The sequence below is a fragment of the Electrona antarctica genome (genome assembly GCF_951216825.1).
Source record: "Electrona antarctica genome assembly, chromosome: 17".
NCBI classification, from domain to species: Eukaryota; Metazoa; Chordata; class Actinopteri; order Myctophiformes; family Myctophidae; genus Electrona; species Electrona antarctica.
The window spans coordinates 46,522,722-46,543,129 of NC_136798.1; the positions used below are offsets into that span (position 1 = coordinate 46,522,722).

A 20,408-nucleotide genomic window follows, 5' to 3' on the forward strand; every position below is an offset into this window, starting at 1 on the left:
CACAGCTTAAGACCGTTTTGCGCTATGGTGTGGAGACGGTGTCACAGCAGTCTGACTGAGCACTTTTATAGAGAGCAGGGCCATTGCCCAGCCAACCAGGACCAGGGCGTGAACAGGAGGAACGAATGAGGAAGGAGGGGAGGTCCAGACAGGACCTGATTGCAGCCACCTGCTTTCAATCACCCACTTTACTCTGCCAGTCAATCACCAGCACCACACCCATTCTCCACACTCCATTCACCCCCATTCATGACCTTACAGAGAACACAAAAGGAACACATGATAGTGATGCACGGGCCGGCCCGTTGCCCGCAGGTCCCACGGGTTGTCCCGCGGGGCGGGTGCATGGGTCAAGGTTTTCAGCGCAATTACTTAGCTTAGCCCCTGCCTTTTTGACCGTCAGAGAAGTGTCCTCTCCATCCTGAACTGCATGTTAAAACAATTCCCCTCTCGGCTCTCGCCCCTCTGAGGCTCTGAGTCTGAACCTGTGAACCTGGCCGTCATCAGCGCAATGAGCGCATCTGCATTAAATCTTTCTTGGCCGTGCAGGCGTGGAAAGTGCGCACACACAGAATTAAAGGATCGTTGTGAGCGTTGTGAGCTTGTAGATCGGCTATAGAGAGGGTGTGCGGTACCGCCGCACACCCTCTCTCTCTCTCTCTCTCTGTCACTTCTAGGGCAGGCAATCAAGCAAATGTGATTATGCATGCGAATGATGTGCGATACTTAATATTAATAGCGTCATAGCAAGCAACTGCTCATTTTACTTTGATAACCAGTAATTTGGGCTGCAGCTGCAGCAGGGCAGACTGGTTGGGTCATTTCCTAGTGTTTAAAATGAGATATTCCTCTAAATCTGTGTAGAAATGTAAAAGAAAAATAAAGGTGCCTCCTCTCCTCTCGCTCTCGAAAATAAATTGAACTTGCTGTTGAAAAGCTGGTCGTTTTTTTCTTTTTGCGGGCCGCGGGGCGGGCGGGTTGTTGATTAATATATTGTTTTGCGGGGCAGGTTGGTGCGGGCAACACTAGAACACAATATAACACAGGCCACAAGTTATACAAACATATTACAACTTATCACCCTTATTCCCAAGTTAACCAAATACAATAATAAATATAGCTGCAAGCAGCGATAAGGCGGAACCAAGCAAGAAGGCAAGAACAATATGCACCATAGAAACATGGAAGACTGAACATGAGAAAATATAGCTGAGTTGAACAGTAAAATCATTCAGTATTTTTGATGACAATTATGTGTGTCCTTGTTTTGGGCATGTAATTATGCATTCACTACAGTGTGTCCGCTGTTCATGTTTTCACGTACAAACTTCTCTTCAATTGGGATTTCAGTTAATGGTCCATAGATTGTGTGTAGAACAGGGCAGGAATTTCACGGTGGCCATGGCCGTCGTTGCCCCTCTCTTTGGCCGTGTGCCCCTCAAAAAAATATATGCCCAGACGGCCACAGTGGCCGTGGTGCCCCGACCGGCACCCACAGCAGTTCATTTTACCGTTTTTCCTCTGCACAATTTTCCAGTCATTAGGTAACCAATGTTCCCCTCACGTCCCGCGCAGAACAAATCTGTGTTGTAGTTGTGTTGCCATTTTTCAAGTGGTTTGATTATTTTGCGTTACTTGCGTGCCTTAATAACTACCCCACCACTGGTCGTCATGACACACGCCACGCACGCGCACACACACACACACACACACCCGCACGCCTCCTCCTCCGCGCCACGCATACACGCACTGACAGAGTAAACTGCCTATAGTGTAGCTAATCTAGCTATCCGGTCAAACTGCAAAAATCACACCCACACAATCCTCACAACAACACACGTTATACAAAATACAGACACAAACTCTTCCTGTAACTCCAGAATCCAGATTTTGAGAGCTTGTACAAAAATAATCTCCCCCTACCCAATCTGTAATTATGTGATGTGATGCTAAAGTTGATTCTGAATTGTGCCTGCACTTAATAATCATCACTAGGCTTATAGCGTACTAATAATAACAATAATAATTATGCGTGTGTGTGTGTGTGTGTGTGTGTGTGTGTGTGTGTGTGTGTGTGTGAGAGAGAGAGTGTGATAGGGCTTTGCACATTTGCTACGACATCACACTCTAATAATGTAATACGACTACATAGTAATCCTAGCCATTCCATTAATTAAGGGTAATTGGTCATACATCATTACATGGATTTCAACCACTCAGTGAACCAATGCATAATAATTAAAATAATTGAAATGGTTTTTATTGATTGAATAGTTTATTAACAGTTTGTAATAAAGTACAGTGGTACAGTTATACAATAATGCTAAAAGGATAACACAAAAGGGGGATTGTTTCCAATGTGGAACTATGGTGCCCCATTGGGTGTCAGAATCAGAATCAGAATCAGAATCAGTTTTATTGTCACATCACAGGTTTACAAGGTAAAGAAGTGGGTGAAATTCGTTTTTGTACATCGTTCCCATCGCAACGTTAATTTCCATAGAAAGAAGAGGGGGGGGAGAAGAGGGGTGGGGGGCAGGTGGGAAGGAGATCAAAACAAGAGAGCAACAGAATCTACATATTTACAAAAACCTGAGATAATAATTAAAAAAAAACTAAAAAACTAACTAAGGTGCCTGAGCATAGCAGCAATGTATGTATACTGTGCATGTTATACTTATACTGTGCATATACATATGGACGTTAAGGTGCTTAGAGAAAAAAGAGCAATAGTAATGGAACACAATATTGATTGATTGATTGATTGAACAGTTTTCAGAATCTGTACATTTAAAATGTATGAGTAATGTATGAGTGCAACAAACCATGTACAACTCAGATTCGGCACAAACAAGGGTCTAAATTATTTTCGCTCCTATGCCACCAAAATGTGGAACGCCCTACCAACAGTCATTAAGACATGTGAATCCCTTGACTCCTTCAAAACCGCTCTCAAAGGGCACCTACGGATGGCTGCAATTCGAAACTGGCCCCCGTAAAATCGGAATCCCACCCCCCCCCCCCCTTTGTTTTCCCCCTCACTGTATATGTTTCTTTTCCCTTGTTAGTGTAATGCTTTATTGGGTCGTCCACTCACAGTTAACAGTCTTTGTATTGAGTTGTGCTTGAAATGTACTGTAATTCTGCAAACTGAACAAATATATAAATATTTCAATCAATCAATCAAAAGAGTGCATTAAATGATAGCATTACCTGAAGCATTAAAAAAGGGAGAATTTTACATCATAGCGTCTCAGCAAATAGGCATAGTGTCTATTTTACATCATGATGATGTACGATGATAAGAGCGCCCCACACTGGTGATTTTATTAACACGTAGACTGCCGGGTAGTCTTCCCCGCTAAACCAGACTTTCCCGAGTTTAATTTTATTGAGACTGGAGGGCGCTTTTGATAACTTGAGACATCATACGTGTAATGGCAATCCTTCACCTTCCAAACTTTGTTGCACATTACTTCACAGGTGGTGGAAGTGATCGTACGCAGCAGTGCACACAGAAACATGACAGATGGATGTCCAGTCGTAGAGCTCAGTTTGACTGTATTTATTGACAGTTGTACAGATGAGATGAACATACCAGTGATAATATATAGCGATTATCCTGTTCTTTTGCCTGCTTCTGGCTGCTGGCTGATAAGAACGGTGTGCTCCCACCATTCCCTGTGTCTAACCTGAATCACTGCACCTGAGTGCCCCCTAAATACACACCCAGTGCTGTCAAATCTAAAGCCCGCCACCAAGTGTTCAAAAATAGTATGCCAACCTAACAAATAATAAGTCACCAATGGCTCCTACACCGGCCCCTAATTGTCTCAAGTGTAACGACACAATTACCAAAATTAAACATATAGGAGCCAATATCAAATTTACATTTTTCACCATTTTTTCTTTTACACTTTCAAAATATAACAAAAAATAACTGTTGGCATTCAAAGTTCTTTAAAATGAGGTTTCAGTCTCTTGGAGCCTTGTGGTGCATTTAATGCTCTTCAGTCTTTCAGTCTTTTTCTTTTCCTATGGCCAGGGGTTCCAGTGCATGGCTCATATTGGGATCTGTATGTTGGAGTGAGTGTATTGAAGTCCAGAGGCACGGCTGCATGGTAGCCGTCTTGGTTTCCATAGTACCTCGCTGTCTGAGGTGGTTTGCAAACCTTAGCTGGCATCTTCAAGTTCTCTCTGGGTTTCTTGGATGGAGGTAATTCAGTGTGGGTCTGGGTTGAGGACCTCTTGTCTCTCCTTCTAATTTTCCTGATTTCAGTTGGCTGTCTGTGACCATGTTTCAGTTTGTTCTTCCTCATGAGCTCTTTCAATGTCTCTCTTGATTTAGCAGCCACCTTTTCTGGAGGTGTCTTTCCTTCCATCACATTTGTGGCCAAAATGCTTCCACTGTGCTCCCCCAGATCTTCTATCTGGCTTGGAGCTCCATTTGAGGAAGCAAGTGGTGCGTCCTGATTCTCCTGAATGTTTTCAAAATACTTTTGTATGAGATAGTCAATTGCCTTCTGACTGATTACTGGGGCTTCATCATACAACCAGTTATCCATGTTCAAATTGATTACTGGGGCTTCATCATACAACCAGTTATCCATGTTCAAATCTTCCTTTTCAGGATTCTGTACAATGTCGCCAACTAGTGGCTGGGCATCACCATTGCCCCCAGACATGATTGTTCAGTTCTCCAATACTGCTTCCAAGCAACTCACCCTATAGAGCTGCGCAGGTGTTTCCAATCACCAGCTGATCAGCAGCAGCATCGGCCATGAACAAACAATCTGTCCTCTTTCCTCTTGCAGATCTTTGAAGTCCTTCGTTTCACTCATAGAGCTACGTTCTTACTTAATGTAATGGCAATCCTTCACCTTCCAAACTTTGTTGCACATTACTTCACAGGTGGTGGAAGTGATCGTACGCAGCAGTGCACACAGAAACATGACAGATGGATGTCCAGTCGTAGAGCTCAGTTTGACTGTATTTATTGACAGTTGTACAGATGAGATGAACATACCAGTGATAATATATAGCGATTATCCTGTTCTTTTGTCTGCTTCTGGCTGCTGGCTGATAAGAACGGTGTGCTCCCACCATTCCCTGTGTCTAACCTGAATCACTGCACCTGAGTGCCCCCTAAATACACACCCAGTGCTGTCAAATCTAAAGCCCGCCACCAAGTGTTCTAAAATAGTATGCCAACCTAACAAATAATAAGTCACCATCCTAATGGCTCCTACAATACGTTTTAATAACTTATGAGACATCATACGTTTTCCGCGGCTTGGAACCTGCAGCTTGTACCTGTATTGGACGTTTGTAGTGGTTGTGGTTTGTGGTGGTTGTGGACAGCTGCTAACAAACGTCCTCCTGCTGCAACAGCTACAAATACACTGTGTAGCTTTGCCTCTTTGTTTCCTTTGCATCTGCCCGTGTGAACACAGTGTCGAGTAGAGATGTCCGCACCCGTCCCCCCCACCGCAGTGAGCACCAGGCTACATCTCCAGGTGCTCCTTTGAGAACTAGTGCAAAATAGTAATGTTCACCCCTGAATATACTAGTTCTGTTTTTCTATTCACCTCCCTAACAACATACAAGTGTTTGATTTGATGATTGATTTGATGCTAGCATCAAATATCCCTTCTGTCCTGTCTTTTCAAGTGACCAGTTATTGAAACTCTAGATTGTCTTCTCCAGTGTGGATACGCTGGTGTATCTTCAGGTGACTTGACTGCTTGTAAGTCTTGTCACAATGTTCACAGTGGAAAGGTTTTTCTCCAGTGTGGACACGCTGGTGTTTCTTTAGGTTACGTGAATCACTGAAACTCTTGTTACAATGTTTACAGTGGAAAGGTTTTTCTCCTGTGTGGACAAGCTGGTGCCTCACTAGGTGACTTGAATGCTTGAAACTCTTGTCACAATGTTTACAGTGAAAAGGTTTTTCTCCAGTGTGGACATGCTGGTGTCTTTTCAGGTAAGTTGATGCGGTAAACCTCTTGTTACAATGTTTACAGTGGAAAGGTTTTTCTCCAGTGTGGATATACTGGTGTATCTTCAGTTGACTTGACTGCTTGTAACTCTTGTCACAATGTTCACAATGGAAAGGTTTTCCTCCAGTGTGGATGAGCTGGTGATTCTTTAGGTAATCTGAATCCCTGAAACTCTTGTTACAATGTTTACAGTGGAAAGGTTTTTCTCTAGTGTGGATGAGCTGGTGTCTTTTCAGAGAAGCTGACCCAGTGAAACTCATGTTACAATGTTTACAGTGGAAAGGTTTATCCCCTGTGTGGATATACTGGTGTGCTTTCAGATAAGTTGACCTAGTGAATCTCTTCTTACAATGTTTACAGTGGAAAGGTTTTTCTCCAGTGTGGACGAGCTGGTGATTCTTTAGGTGACTTGAATGCTTGAAACTCTTGTCACAATGTTTACAGTGGAAAGGTTTTTCTCCAGTGTGGACACGCTGGTGTCTTTTCAGGGAAGTTGATGCAGTAAACCTCTTGTTACAATGTTTACAGTGGAAAGGTTTTTCTCCAGTGTGGATGAGCTGGTGCCTCAATAGGTTACTTGAATGCTGGAAACTCTTGTCACAATGTTTACAGTGGAAAGGTTTTTCTCCAGTGTGGACACGCTGGTGTCTTTTCAGGGAAGTTGATGCAGTAAACCTCTTGTCACAATGTTTACAGTGGAAAGGTTTTTCTCCAGTGTGGATATACTGGTGTATCTTCAGGTGACTTGACTGCTTGTAACTCTTGTCACAATGTTCACAATGGAAAGGTTTTTCTCCAGTGTGGATGAGCTGGTAATTCTTGAGGGAACGTGACGCCCTGAAACTCTTGTCACAACCAGTGTGGATGAGCTGGTGTCTTTTCAGAGAAGCTGATATAGTGAAACTCTTCTTACAATGTTTACAGTGGAAAGGTTTATCTCCTGTGTGGATATACTGGTGTGTTTTCAGAGAGGTTGACCTAGTGAATCTCTTCTTACAATGTTTACAGTGGAAAGGTTTACGTCTAGTGTCGATACGCTGGCGTGTCCTCAAGGGACCTGACTCACTGAAACTCTTGTCACGCCGTCCGTCATCACCGTCCTCACTGGTCTCCTCCCAATCATCACTGTCTTCAGTGACTTCAGTGTCAGATTCAAGTTCAACTTCAACTTCAGAGCAGTGGGAAGAGATGTCTTCTTCTTTATCAACATTTCCTTCTTCACCTTTCACTGCTAGGAATTGTAACATTGACCCATCAGGCTGCACTGGTCTTTGAAGTAGATCATCCTGTTCTTCTTTAAGCTCCTCCTGTTCATCTTTAATATGTGGAGGCTCTGGTTCCTCCTGGAGCAGACTGGGGCTCCTCTCCTGTTTAATAGAATCCTCCTCTTGACACACAACCATGTGCAGGATGTCTAGGAGCAGAACAAATAGGTCATAGTTAAAGGGATTGTGACATAACAATAAAATGTGTTTTTGTAAACAAAACAAAAGTTTAGGTTTTCGGAGCTCAATTGCACCCCCAAAGAAATCTGAACTTCAGTAGATTTTCTGTGGTCTGGGGTTTTCTGGCAGGTGCTCTGGTTTTCCTGCTGCCTGTGATGTCACAATCAGCAAACTATCGCCGTTAATCTATTCTCAAAGTTGGGTCTGGGTCTGCAACTCGCCCTCGTCCGTATAACCCCCCATGGGCCTATATTTGCAAACTTAGTCAGCCTCATTTATATTATATATACAGCGTGTTGAGTTTGCAGACCTCCTATTATCTGAGCGGCACTCACCGTGGCCTCACCACCTCACAACAGCGCGAAAATGTAAGATCTGCAAGCACACAACACGCTGTGGACGCAACACTGGAGCTTGTAGATACACAAAATGACAATCACTTTGAATTAAAACAATTGTTGTGCATAGACTGAGTATGGCACGAATTATACTATAGATTTATTTTGGGGGTGTGGAGGACGCGCACAATTATAGAACACCGCCACCACAAAGTCCCCGTAAAAAGTTGAGATTGAACTCATGCCATACTCGGGCAATCCTCAAGCGATTGTTATAATGCCAAATGGTCTATACTCCGTGACGTTTATATTTTCATTGGGTGTATAAGTCATGTTTTTTATATGCCTTCATCAAACGATATGGAGAGAGATGCCATGCAGCCTACTGTACTGTATATATTGCATCATGTGCAATATAGGTACATAGCAGGTACACTCTCAATTAGGGATTTTCCCAGCGGTTAATTTCACTCGTGTACAACCTTTATTCAAATAGTTGAAAATTTATTCATTAAAAAAACTGAGCACATATATTTTTGATCTATAAGGCCAAACCTCATTTGAAAGAATATTAAGAGTAGGCTGCCTATATGACAGCCTTTTAAAATGTTTATAGCTAATATTGGAATTTTACACAGCTGTGCTACCAAATCACTAATTACATCATGCAAGTCTGTATGAAATGCTTTGGCAGAGTTCAAATGAGCCATTTTATTCTAGATTAACTCCAGGATTGCAGTGAGATAAAAAATAATAATCTATGCCCACCACAAAACCTTTAATACTAGATTCTTAAAATGTAACACAATTCTTCCACGGATGAAGGGAGATGAAGGGAGAGTGCATGAAACGTACCGAGGTGTGGGTGGTCTTCGGGTTCCTGTTTAATAGAGATAGCCCTGGCTGAGTCTGGAGAGTTCATCTTCACCTGCAGTCTGGACTCCACACACTGCTCTGAAATGAAGGAATGGAATGAGGGCTTTAAAAGGATCCCTGGATAATAAGACATATAGTCTTAATACATTATACTCGCGCTCGATAACTAAAGTTGGAAATTGAAAAAAATTCAAAGATCAACAAATCGGTGTAACCAGTTTAAACAGTTGCTGTCGGGAGGAAATCTCATAACCTCATGTTTGTTTTGCTATTGAACACCCTTTACGTCTGTGTGTTGTTTCGAAAATATTGAACCAATGGAAAGTAGTAAAAGACGCTTTGGACAAAACCTCTAACTCCATTGGACCCTCAAACTGTCTGCTAAAGCAGCTATCATACCTGACGAAGACCCACAAGGGTCGAAACGTTGTACCAATACATTTTTGGGAGCAGAGAAACAGTGTGCGGACATCCCTTCCTTTTCAAAGCAGCTATCTCCACCACCTCTCCCCTTCTCAAACTGTCTGCTAAAACAGCTAACTCCACCACCTATCCCCCTCTCATGCAGTAATTAATTTATGTATAGTAATTCAGAATATAAAAATCACACCAGTGTGAAGTGAGGGGCGCTCTTATCATCATCTCATACTGGCCAATCAGAATGCCTGTTGCCTGTGATTGGTTAGCTGATTTGCTCGTTTACATATGACGTAAATTTCCCCTTCAAAGTCAATGGCGTTTCATGTTTTGATGTTTAATTTACGTCATACTTAGCGGACATTTGACCTGAATTCCCCTTTCATTGTCAATGGCAAATCTTGAGACGTTTGGGGACAAAAGCTCACAAGTTCACAACACCATGGAGGGCCCTGAATGGCATGGCCAGTGTATGGAACTCCAACCTCCGCCGTCAAACCAAACTCAGCTTATTCTATGCAACGGTAGTCTGTTCTCCTATACGGCAGTGAATGCTGGATCCTGAAGCCAACCCTGCAGAAGTCTCTAGATGGGTGCTACACCAGAATGCTGCGTGCAGCACTCAACATCAGTAAGAGCACACATGTTGCCAACACAAATCTGTATGATGGAATGCCAAGGGTGAACCAGAAAATAGCAGCCAGGAGAATAATAATAATAAACTTATATAGCACCTTTCATACATAAAATGCAACCCAAAGTGCTTCACATAAAAAATAACAAGCAGCGGAATGCCGAAAAACAAAAAAGCAGGTCAATACAAGACACAATATATACAAATTAGCAAATAAAAATGGCAATACAAAAGTAGAAAATGGTATGGAAAATTGTATCAGACCATTGAATATGAAGACAAGATAAAGTTAAACAAATGCCAAGTTGAAAAAATAGGTTTTCAACTCGCTCTTAAAAACATCAAGGGAGGTCGCCCTTTTAAGGTGCAGTGGTAGTGTGTTCCACAACTTGGGGCCATAGACCCAGAAAGCGGCCTCACCGGTAATTGGTAATTTTAATAGAAGAGTGGATGAAGACCTGAGTGTTCTAGTGGGAACATAAAAATGTATGGAATCCTTAATATACGAAGGTTATTAAGTGCTTTATAAACAAACAAAAAAATCTATTCTAAACTATACTGGTAACCAATGTAGTGTTGACAGGACTAGACTAATGTGATCTCTTCTTCTGGTATTTGTTAATATTCTAGCTGCCGCATTCTGGATTCTTTTTTTTATAGATTTTTGGGTAATTTTTTTTCCCTTGTAATGTTTTTTTCCCTTGTAAAAAGGGAGTTGCAATAGTCTAGTCGGCTTGTGATAAAAGCATGTACAAGTACTTCTGCATCTCTCTGATTTAAAAAAAAGGTCTTATTTTAGCCATGTTTCTTAAATGAAAAAAAGATGTTCTTGTGACCTTACTAAAGTGAGAGTTAAAATGTAGGTCTGAGTCTAAAGTCACACCCAGGTCTGTGACCTCTGTTTTGACATGTCTAGCCAGGGATCCAAGCATTAGCTTTACCTTTTCTCTCTCAGACTGGGGACCAGTGAGAAGGATCTCAGTTTTTCCTTCATTAAGTTTAAAAAAAATACTACACATCCAAAGATGGATGTCATTGAGACAGGAAGTGAGATCACTCAGGGCATTGGGGTCGTCTGGTGAAACAGATATGTGTAGTTGGGTGTCATCTGCATAGCAGTGATAATTAACATTATGGCGTCTAATGATGTGACCAAGTGGCAGCACATATAAGGAGAAGAGGATGGGTCCTAAGATACTTCCTTGAGGAATCCCATACTCTATCTCGACTGGTTCTGATACGGAGTCACCTAGAGAGATAGAGAACCGTCGTTCAGCTAGGTATGAACGGAACCATTGTAGGACACTACCAGACAGACCTACCCATTTTTCAAGTCTGTCAATTAAAATGCAGTGATCAATAGTGTCAAATGCAGCACTCAAATCTAAGAGGATAAGGATAGACACTTTATTCTTATCACTTGCCATTCTGAGGTCACTGACTACTTTTAGTAGTGCTGTCTCTGTACTGTGCTGGGATCGGAAACCTGATTGAAATGTATCTAAAATGTTATTTTTGTTGAGATGAATGAGAAGTTGATTAAAAACTGTCTTTTCAATGAGTTTACTGAGGAAAGGGAGGTTGGATATGGGTCTGTAATTGTGTAGATCAGTGCTATCCAGATTGGGCTTCTTAAGCAGGGGTTTTACCAGGGCCATTTTAAAGGATTGGGGAATATACCTGACTGGATGGAAGAGTTTATTATATTAGTTGTATCCTGGGAAAGACAGTGGGAGCTAGTTTTGAAAAGTTTTGTTGGGATGGGATCAAGGGCACAAGTGGATGGCTTCATTTTTCCTATCAAGGTGCTGACATAGTCAATACTGACTGGCTCGAACGAGGCCATCATGGAAGATGGCGCCTGACCAGGGAAATCCCAGTGAGTAACTAAGGGGGAGTTAGAGGTAAAATTAGGAATAGGATTAACAATTTCAGCCCTGATATTAACAATCTTATCCCTAAAAAAGAGAGCAAAATCGTTACATTTCAGGGCAAGTGCTTGATCATTCGAAACTGTAGCAGGTCTAGAGTTTAGAAGACTATTGATGGTGGAAAATAGGACTTTATGATTTCTTTGGTTATCATTAATTATGTTTGAAAAATGGGTTTGTCTCGCCTTTCTGAGAGCAGTGTTATAGTTATGTAAATGTTCATTAAAATTTTCCAGATGGACATCTAGTTTATTTTTCCTCCATTGTCGCTCAGCTTTGCGGCAGTTTCTTTTTAGCTGACAGAGGGCAGCATTATTCCATGGTGTTCTATGGCTTTTATACCTTTTCTTAATTTGTAAAGGAGCCACTGTATCTAGGGAGTATCTCAATTTGTCATTGAAATCATCTACAAGGTTATCAACTGAGGTCATATTAGATGGAGTAGGAGTGCTCATTAAATCGGGAGAAATTTGCTATTGCTGTCTCATCAAGATTTCTCAAGATGTTGGACAAGGTCAAAGCTTGCCGTGAGGTCCATGAATTCCATTGCTCTAGAGTTAGTAGTAGTACAGTTACTGTATTAATATGAAAGTTCAGATCACCAATTAAGATAAGTCTGTCATAGCTGGTGAGGAGAATGGACATAAAGTCAGAAAATTCAGATAAAAAATTTGCCTCATAGTTAGGTGGACGATAGATGGTAACAATAAGTACCGACTGCTGCGCATTTGAGTGTTGCCAGATATTCAAAAGTAGGGAAATCCCCAAAAGTGCATTTAGTGCAAGTGAAATCATTAGAGAAAACTGTAGCAATTCCGCCTCCTTTTTTCTCCTGTCTAATGGAATATAAGAAATTGTAATTTGGTGGGGAAACCTCTAGCAGTGTGGCTGGAGCAGTGGATGACAGCCAACATTCAGTTAAAAACAAAAAGCTTAGGCCATGATTAGAGATCAAATCATTAACATAAAAAATCTTCTTGTCAGATAGCGATCTTATATTCAAAGGTGCAAAGTACAATACCTTAGATGCGGTAGGAATAGGGACAGTCACGACAGGCTGGGTCGGAATGAAGATCAAATTAGAGGCTATAGCGGAGCGATTTGGGTGTCCAGAATAATGTCTAACAGAGATTATAGCAGGAATTTGGTAGGTACTAGTGGAAGATGAATTAAGCAATATTACACGAGAGGGTGTGGGTTAACGTGATTATTGCCACGACAGGGATGCGGTGAGGAACGAGACGAAGTCGAGTTCTGCAAGCATCACTGAAGTGGCAATAATCACGTTAACCCACACCCTCGAGTGTAATATTGCAATTATACAACAGTTACCCTTAAAACTAAGAAAATCGCTGAAAGAATATATTTTTTTAATGACAGATGTAGTCACTACGACCACAAATGTCCCAAGAAACTAGCTAGCCTAGCCACCGAGTTTGATAGCGCTCTGGGAGAACAGAGCAGCTGAATTCTTTGTTTTGATTAGGTGGTGAATGGTGCTGGTTCAACCCACGGCTAGAAGGCTGTTTCAACCAATCAGATTGCTTCATCGAAACGACCTGTGGTATAATTATGTTTAATGCATGGAGGTTTCACATAGGGGGGGCTAGTGTGCTGGATGGTGGATTTCAGGGTAGGTGAAGAAGAAGAAAAAGGTCCGTGCCCAGTGGAAGAAGGGCTAGGAAATCGAAACTGAGTGGAACAAAAATTCTGGGGGCCAGGACCAGGGGGATGTCAATAACTGACGGACGACTGGGACGGGGTGTCTGTCAGAGGCGCAACGTGATGTCGAATGTGATGATCTATTAAAATCGTGAATGTGACACAGGCGCTTAAACCATGTGTTAAAGCTGTCGATTCTGCTGAAGCACTCATAGCCACCGCGGATGTGGCGAAAAATAGTAATTGGTCCGGAAAGAAAGAACGGCAGACCAGTAGCTTGTAGAAAATCAATGAGGCACAAGTAATCCAGTTTTACGAGTTCGGATGCACGCCGTGAATGAGACTGCCTGCCAGCAAACTAGTGCTGTGGGAACCAACACACAGGCACCGGTCACGAGGACGTCCCACATTAACATATGTGGATGTACTCAAGAACGACGCAGGAGCGCAAAGCACCAACGAGCTGACCAGATGTATGGAGAACCAGGATGACTGGAAGAACTGGCCAGATGTATGCAGAACCAGGATGACTGGAAGAACTGGCCAGATGTATGGAGAACCAGGATGACTGGAATAACTGGCCAGATGTATGGAGAACCACGATGATTGGAAGTGACGATGGAGGTCTCGTCTGCGGACGACCTAGAGAGAGATTTGATGAGGCCGTATTGCTTTGTTTTCAAAATATAAGGTTTTCTTAATTTCCTGAAAAAAATATTTTTTTAATTTCCTGAATTCTTTTGGAGTTAGGTGGTTTCTTCCCGACAGCAGAGATATGTAAAGGTGACCTGGAAATAAATGGAAGGATAATACAATACTGCTGGAACCATGTTGTGTTAGCCCATTATCTTTCTGTTTGTCGAGTAGGCTACAATATTTCTGGTTTAAGATAACAGACAACTATTCAGTATGATATAGTTCATGTCAATGCTGTCTGTTTTCTTGTGCAAGATATAATCATGTAGGCCTACAAAACTATTTCACCCATAGTTTTATCGCTGTTGTAAAGCTGTGAGGTAACAATGAACTTGAAGTATATACACACACTATATAAATTGATAAATAAGGAGAAAACCTTTGTCAAATGAATTCTAACAACAGCAGCGGGTTGGGGCTAAACTGACCATTTGCAGCTGATGAACAAGACAGGGAAACTATTTTCAATGTCATGCATTACCTGGGATGGTCATTGTAGACGCTTTTCAATGGTAGGCCTACTCATGGTTCATAGTAGCCCAAACATTTAGACTCTCGTAGAGGTTTTTTTCGATTCTGACGAATCTCTCAACGAGAGTCTAAAAGACTTGGTCCCCTTTAAGAGGGCTCGTGTTTACGTTTGTGCCTAAAAATCACTCTTACCTTGTAAAAATGCAAAATCTAAAATATAATCCAGATTGCCCCACATGTCCGGCGGGTGTTCGGAAAACAATTACTTCCGTACCGACGGTAGTTTTCAATTAAAAAAAAAAAGTAATCCACTCAGTCCATACTCCTCCATTGTAAATGCGCAACAGAACATTGGCCGCGCCCCTAGTGGCCAGGGTTCTGTTGCGCATTTACAATGGAGAGAAAACCAAGATGGCCGCCAGATTCCGAGACAGAGTATGGACTTTAGTATGGACGGAGTGGATTAAAATATTTTTTTTATTGAAAACTACGGTCAGTACGGAAGTAATTGTTTTCCGAACACCCGCCGGACATGTGGGGCAATCTGGATTATATTTTAGATTTTGCATTTGTACAAGGTAAGAGTGATTTTGAGGCACAAACGTAAACACGAGCCCTCTTAAAGGGGACCAAGTCTTTTAGACTCTCGTTGAGAGATTCGTCAGAATCGAAAAAAAACCTCTACGAGAGTCTAAGAGGGCCACTACACGAGGACGTCGCAGGCTCTTCCCCGCCTAAGTTTGTGAACGATATAAAACTTTACTGCGTCTACATTGCGGTTATGTTAATTATAAGTTTGCCTTACACACGAGACCGGTAAACTGCTCCGTTTTCAAGATAAAGATGCAGTACACATGGCTGGCCTGTAGATGGCCACCAAAAAAAAGAAAAAGCTTATTCTAAAAGTAGGCTATATGAAAGCGTTGGTATTTCACACAGGTGTTGCCAAATAACTAATTATCTTGATCAGATGCGCATATGACATATCTAGGTCATATCAATTTAATGAGCAGAGCAGTGCTGCTTCTCTCTCTGAGTCTGCACACACTGACTGACCAGCTAAAGTGTATGCCTACTAAACCATAATATATGACAAACCTTGGATTAATTCTTCTGAAAACAGCAGCAAGCACAAAGTAAGTGTGTGAGAGAGAGAGAGAGAGAGAGAGAGTGAGTGTGAGTGTGAGTGTGAGAGAGAGCGTGCGCACCCCTTCTCTCGCTCAGATCATCATACACAGCTCACAACGAGGATCGAGCGGCATGGTACATTGTGAATTTATGAGTTTGACTTTGGAGATTGAAATATATATATTCGCTGGTGCGCAACACCTCTGAATGTCAGATAATTGCTCGTTTAGATTGACTCCACCTGCTCTCTCTCTCTCTGTGACTGTGACTGCGTCTGACACAGACGCGGTCAATAATATATAGCATAAATAATAAACCAAATATAACACTTTCCCTCTATCTGTGATCAGCTCCTCACACACAACTCCTCTCTCGTGCATGCCTGCTCAATCTCAGCAACTGTTTGCGTGCGTGCGGGCTGCAGATCGGCTATTTTTGGAGAAGAGATTTATAGACATGTGCAAATATAAAATAGCTGTGATACTTATATGTAAGTGGTTATGGTGAAATAAACCATTAACACTGGTTAGTTTGGAGGGGGCGAGGGGACTATGACATCACCGTTTCAGCAAATTAGGCGGCATTCGCTGTACACACGGAGACGAGAAAGTCGCGTCTCCAAACTTTCCCACTCTGGAAGGTAGTTTCAAAATTAGCCGTTAAAGTCCCCCAAAACGCGGTCTCCGTGTGACAAAAAGGGCAGATCGGCTAATTACTTGCCCCAGAAACACCGAAATCGTCCTCGTCTGTACAGGCCCTATGTTTGGGCTAGGTTCATAGTATGAAATAGACCTAGAATGCCTGTGATAATTTAATTAACTTCGTAAATTTCCATGTATCATAGGCATAGAACGGTCGGTGGAATGATCGATGAACTGATTTTAGACATCATCACCAATTGACAAGGGAAACACAAAAGTTTGGGTCACACAATTGGCAGGTGCCTTGCGATAGGTGCTGGGTAATTAATCACACCACCTGCCAATTGTGTGACCCAAACTTTTGTGTTTCCCTTGTCAATTGGTGATGACGTCTAAAATCAGTTCATCGATCATTCCAGTCCCCCCTCTCCCGGAGAGAAAGACGTCCGTGTGCATCTCTTGAAAAAGTGGAGATAATTGACTAAATACACGTTTTGTGCCAGAACTTTCACATGGATATAAAACTAGAGGACCATATTTCACTCCACGTTTTTGGAATTATTTAATGGGCGAGTACAAACGGAGCATTTATCACATTCAGGCCGCACACAATTGAATTCAACCAGGGACAGTAGCGACCGTTCTATGCCTATGATACATGGAAATTTACGAAGTTAATTAAATGATCACAGGCATTCTAGGTCTAAGTATGAAACACAAAAACAAGCAGATAGCCTATAAGAGAAATACGACTCACATTGTTCCATCACAACAGATGAGCAAATATAAAAGGTAAATAGATTAAACACAATTACCTGCTGTGTTTCAGGGGTTGAGCTGCTTAACAACCACACTGTTTTCAAACCACACTGTTTTAGTTTTCTTTGTAGGCTATATTAAAGTGTCAACAAACAGTCACACCAGCACACATATGGCTGTGCACATGCGCACTAGCGCTGCTGCTGCTGCTGGAAGCGTGTAACATCATAGATATATATCTATGTGTAACATAACATAGACGGTCACTAGGGGGAGCCATGGTACAGTGTAATACAGTGGGCAGCAGCTATGGAACACACAGTCACTCATCCCCTGGCCTGGTTCATGGAGGTTTTTCTCTATGGAGAATAACATCAGCTTAATTATCTTTGAATCGTCTCATATAAGAAGTCATTAGGTGTCTGTATCGTTTACGACAGTCAGTCAGTCTGTTTCGTGAAAATGTAATTAATTCGGCAGCAGTAACATAACATTAGCGTTTTCTCTCAGTCCGCCTGTTTTACGCAATCGCTACATTTACAGTCCAAACGTGTATATAAACATTCCGATTTCAAATGTAAAGTCCTCGCCACATGTGCCACGGGTGTTAGAAATTTGCTGGTACAGCGATTAGCATTGCTGCATCCTTAATAAAAAGCATTATTATCCGAGCGCCCCGTCTACTTTTCTCAAACGGGGTTCGTTTGGGAAATTCACAGTTGCACACCGGGAGCGCACTCGCCTATTTAGTGCAGGAATAAACCCTCAAAAAGAGGCTTAGTTTTCGAGGTACCCCTACCCGAGGTATAACAAAACGGGACATAGTTTTTTCATATCTTTAGGATGTCCCCTTCATGAAATGAATTGTCCCGAGATTTACTTTTACTGCAAAGGTCATGAAATTGATCCATGAAGTTACTCACCACATAGGCAAAAAACGCCTACTCTAAAAGATGGAGTTCCAAGAAAATCCTTTGCCATTTTCTACCTGTTGCTTGTTTTTACATCATACTTGCACAGATTGTCTGCAGGTAGTGTCCCTACAACCCACAGCAATCAGAATGCAAATATTTGTTTCTATGTTGATTCAGCAGCCTTTTATATAGGACTTTCTATAGGCGGAAATTACATTTCTGAGGAATGTTCCCTCAATAATCCTGGTGATATCTTCTATAAGGGGCAGTACAAAGCCTGACAGTGTTTTTCATAATTTTGACTTGTCCTCTTCATGAAATGGATGGTCAGTGGTTTTACTTTTACTGCAAAAGTCATGAAAGTCTTCAATTAAGTGATTCACCACATTGGTAAATGTCCATAAAAGTATATGGGCCCTGTGCATGCAGCAGAATACTATGCTAATGAGAAAAATCAGTTAATATTTTTAATATGAGTTTAAATTTATATTTATTTTACAATATTTCCTTGAGTGAGGAAGCTGCTGCCTGTCACTTTAGTCTTTAATTAGCATAATTTGCAACACCTGGCTGTGTTACCATTTGCATTTGAGTTGAGACTGGCAGCAGCAGAGGTCAGAGGAGAAATGCAGATGATCCTTACTGAATCTGATCCTTGAAGGTGAGTACATTTAAATGATGTTGTTCATTGCAGATCAGAGCTTGTAGATCTTCCATTTTCAGTAAGTAAGTGGAAAAAAAACTGGTCATCACTTCTTCTCATTGTAATTATACATCATATCACATGTTTTAGAAGCATCCATATGTTGGCAAGAGAAGAAACTGTGTTGGCCTGTTCCAGGTGATCTTTAAATGTAAGTACAGTATATATTGCATTACTGTAGTAAGTAGCAGATCAAGTAGATGGTGACTGTCTCTCCATTTATCATTCTTCTTCTTATCCTTTTCTTTACAGTCAAATTAAGGCAAAAGCACAAGAACCAGATATATTGACTAAATGCATATGTGACCAGGAACTTGAAGGAGAAAAAGCCCTTGATCCTTGAAGGTGAGTACATTTCAATGATGTTGTTCATTGCAGATCAGAGCTCGTAGATCTGCCATTTTCAGTAAGTAAGTGGAAAAACTGGTTATCACATTTTCTCATTGTAATTATTATCATATCACATGTTTTAGAAGCATGCATATGTTGGCAAGAGAAGAAACTGTGTTGGCCTGTTCCAGATGATCTTTAAATGTAAGTAGGCCTATATTGTATTACTGTAGTAAATTGCAGATCAGGTATGGTGACCTTCTCTCCATGTATCATCATTCTTCTTATCATTTTCTTTACAGTCAAATTATGGCAAGAGCACAAGAAGAACCAGATCTATTGACTAATTGCATAATATGTGACCAGGAACTTGAAGGGGAAAAAAGCAAGCCATTTGTAAAGAATCCAACTTTGGATGGTATCAAAACAATTTTAAATGCGGCTCAACAAAAAGACGATGATGTCTTACGAAAGCTATCCCCACACATGGACGACATACTTGCAGGCAGGCTTAAAGTATCTTTCCACACTGCATGCAGAAAATTGTATACACGACACGTTAAACCTGTGCAAAGTGAAGCTGAAAGCAAAACAGCCGTACAACCGTCAGTCTCACAGGCGAGATTATCACGAAAGGACACAAGTAGCTTCGTTATTCAGAGAGACTGTTTTATATGTGGGAGAAACTCTGAAAGACCCGAACACCTTACTGCCATTTGTACTGGGACAGGAAAGGGTACAAGGGACAAAGTCCTACATGCAGCCTCTGAAAGACATGATGAAGAAATGCATCTACGGATGCTTGCTCACCCAGATCTTTTTGCAAATGATGCAAAATATCATCGGAGCTGTCTTGCACGCTATATTGCAGCAAGAAATATTGAAGCAGCCAAACGCAAGTCTTTGTCAGACCCACAAACTGCCCATGACAAAGCATTTGCTGAGTTAACAAAGGAAATAAACAACACTGTGTTATCAAAAAGAATGACCGTGTCATGTCTAAGTTCTCTCACTGAAACATATCGGAAGAATCTCCAAGACCATGCAGTTGACGAGCCAGGGAGGTACAGATCTTGGAAGTTGAAAGAAAGGCTGACCAGGCATTATGGCGATAAACTGGTGTTTGTGAAGCGCTCAGGATTTTCAGACCTTGTATGCTCACATATGATGCCCATAGGTGATGCTATGAAGCAAGCTTCAACCCTGGACCAAAATGACAATGAAATGCAGGACCCCACTGAATGTGATGTGTTGAACATGGATGAGAATCTAACGGTTAATCAAATCCTACACAGAGCATCGGGAATTATAAGGAAAGCAATGGAAAGTGTTCATCATGACCCCAAATACTATGCAAGCAGTGATGACCTCTCTTTCTCACACTGCCGTGACTTTGTGCCAAATCCATTGTATGATTTCATACATTGGTGTGTTGATGAAAAATCATTCCAAGCTGCTCAGACC

General features: G+C 41.6%; 1 protein-coding gene across 1 annotated transcript; it reads right to left on the bottom strand.

Moving 5' to 3' along the window:
• Positions 1-1,794: 1,794 nt before the first annotated feature.
• LOC306941167 (uncharacterized protein) lies at positions 1,795-17,180 on the bottom strand (the record flags this gene model as incomplete). The annotated part of the gene is made up of 4 exons (XM_079526478.1): positions 17,054-17,180; positions 8,638-8,736; positions 6,013-7,413; positions 1,795-1,799 (listed from the first exon to the last, which is right to left on the bottom strand). Exons 2-4 carry the CDS (start codon positions 8,702-8,704, stop codon positions 1,795-1,797), a joined length of 1,473 nt encoding a protein of 490 aa, XP_079382604.1. The 5' UTR covers positions 8,705-8,736; positions 17,054-17,180.
• Between the last annotated feature and the right edge of the window lie 3,228 nt (positions 17,181-20,408).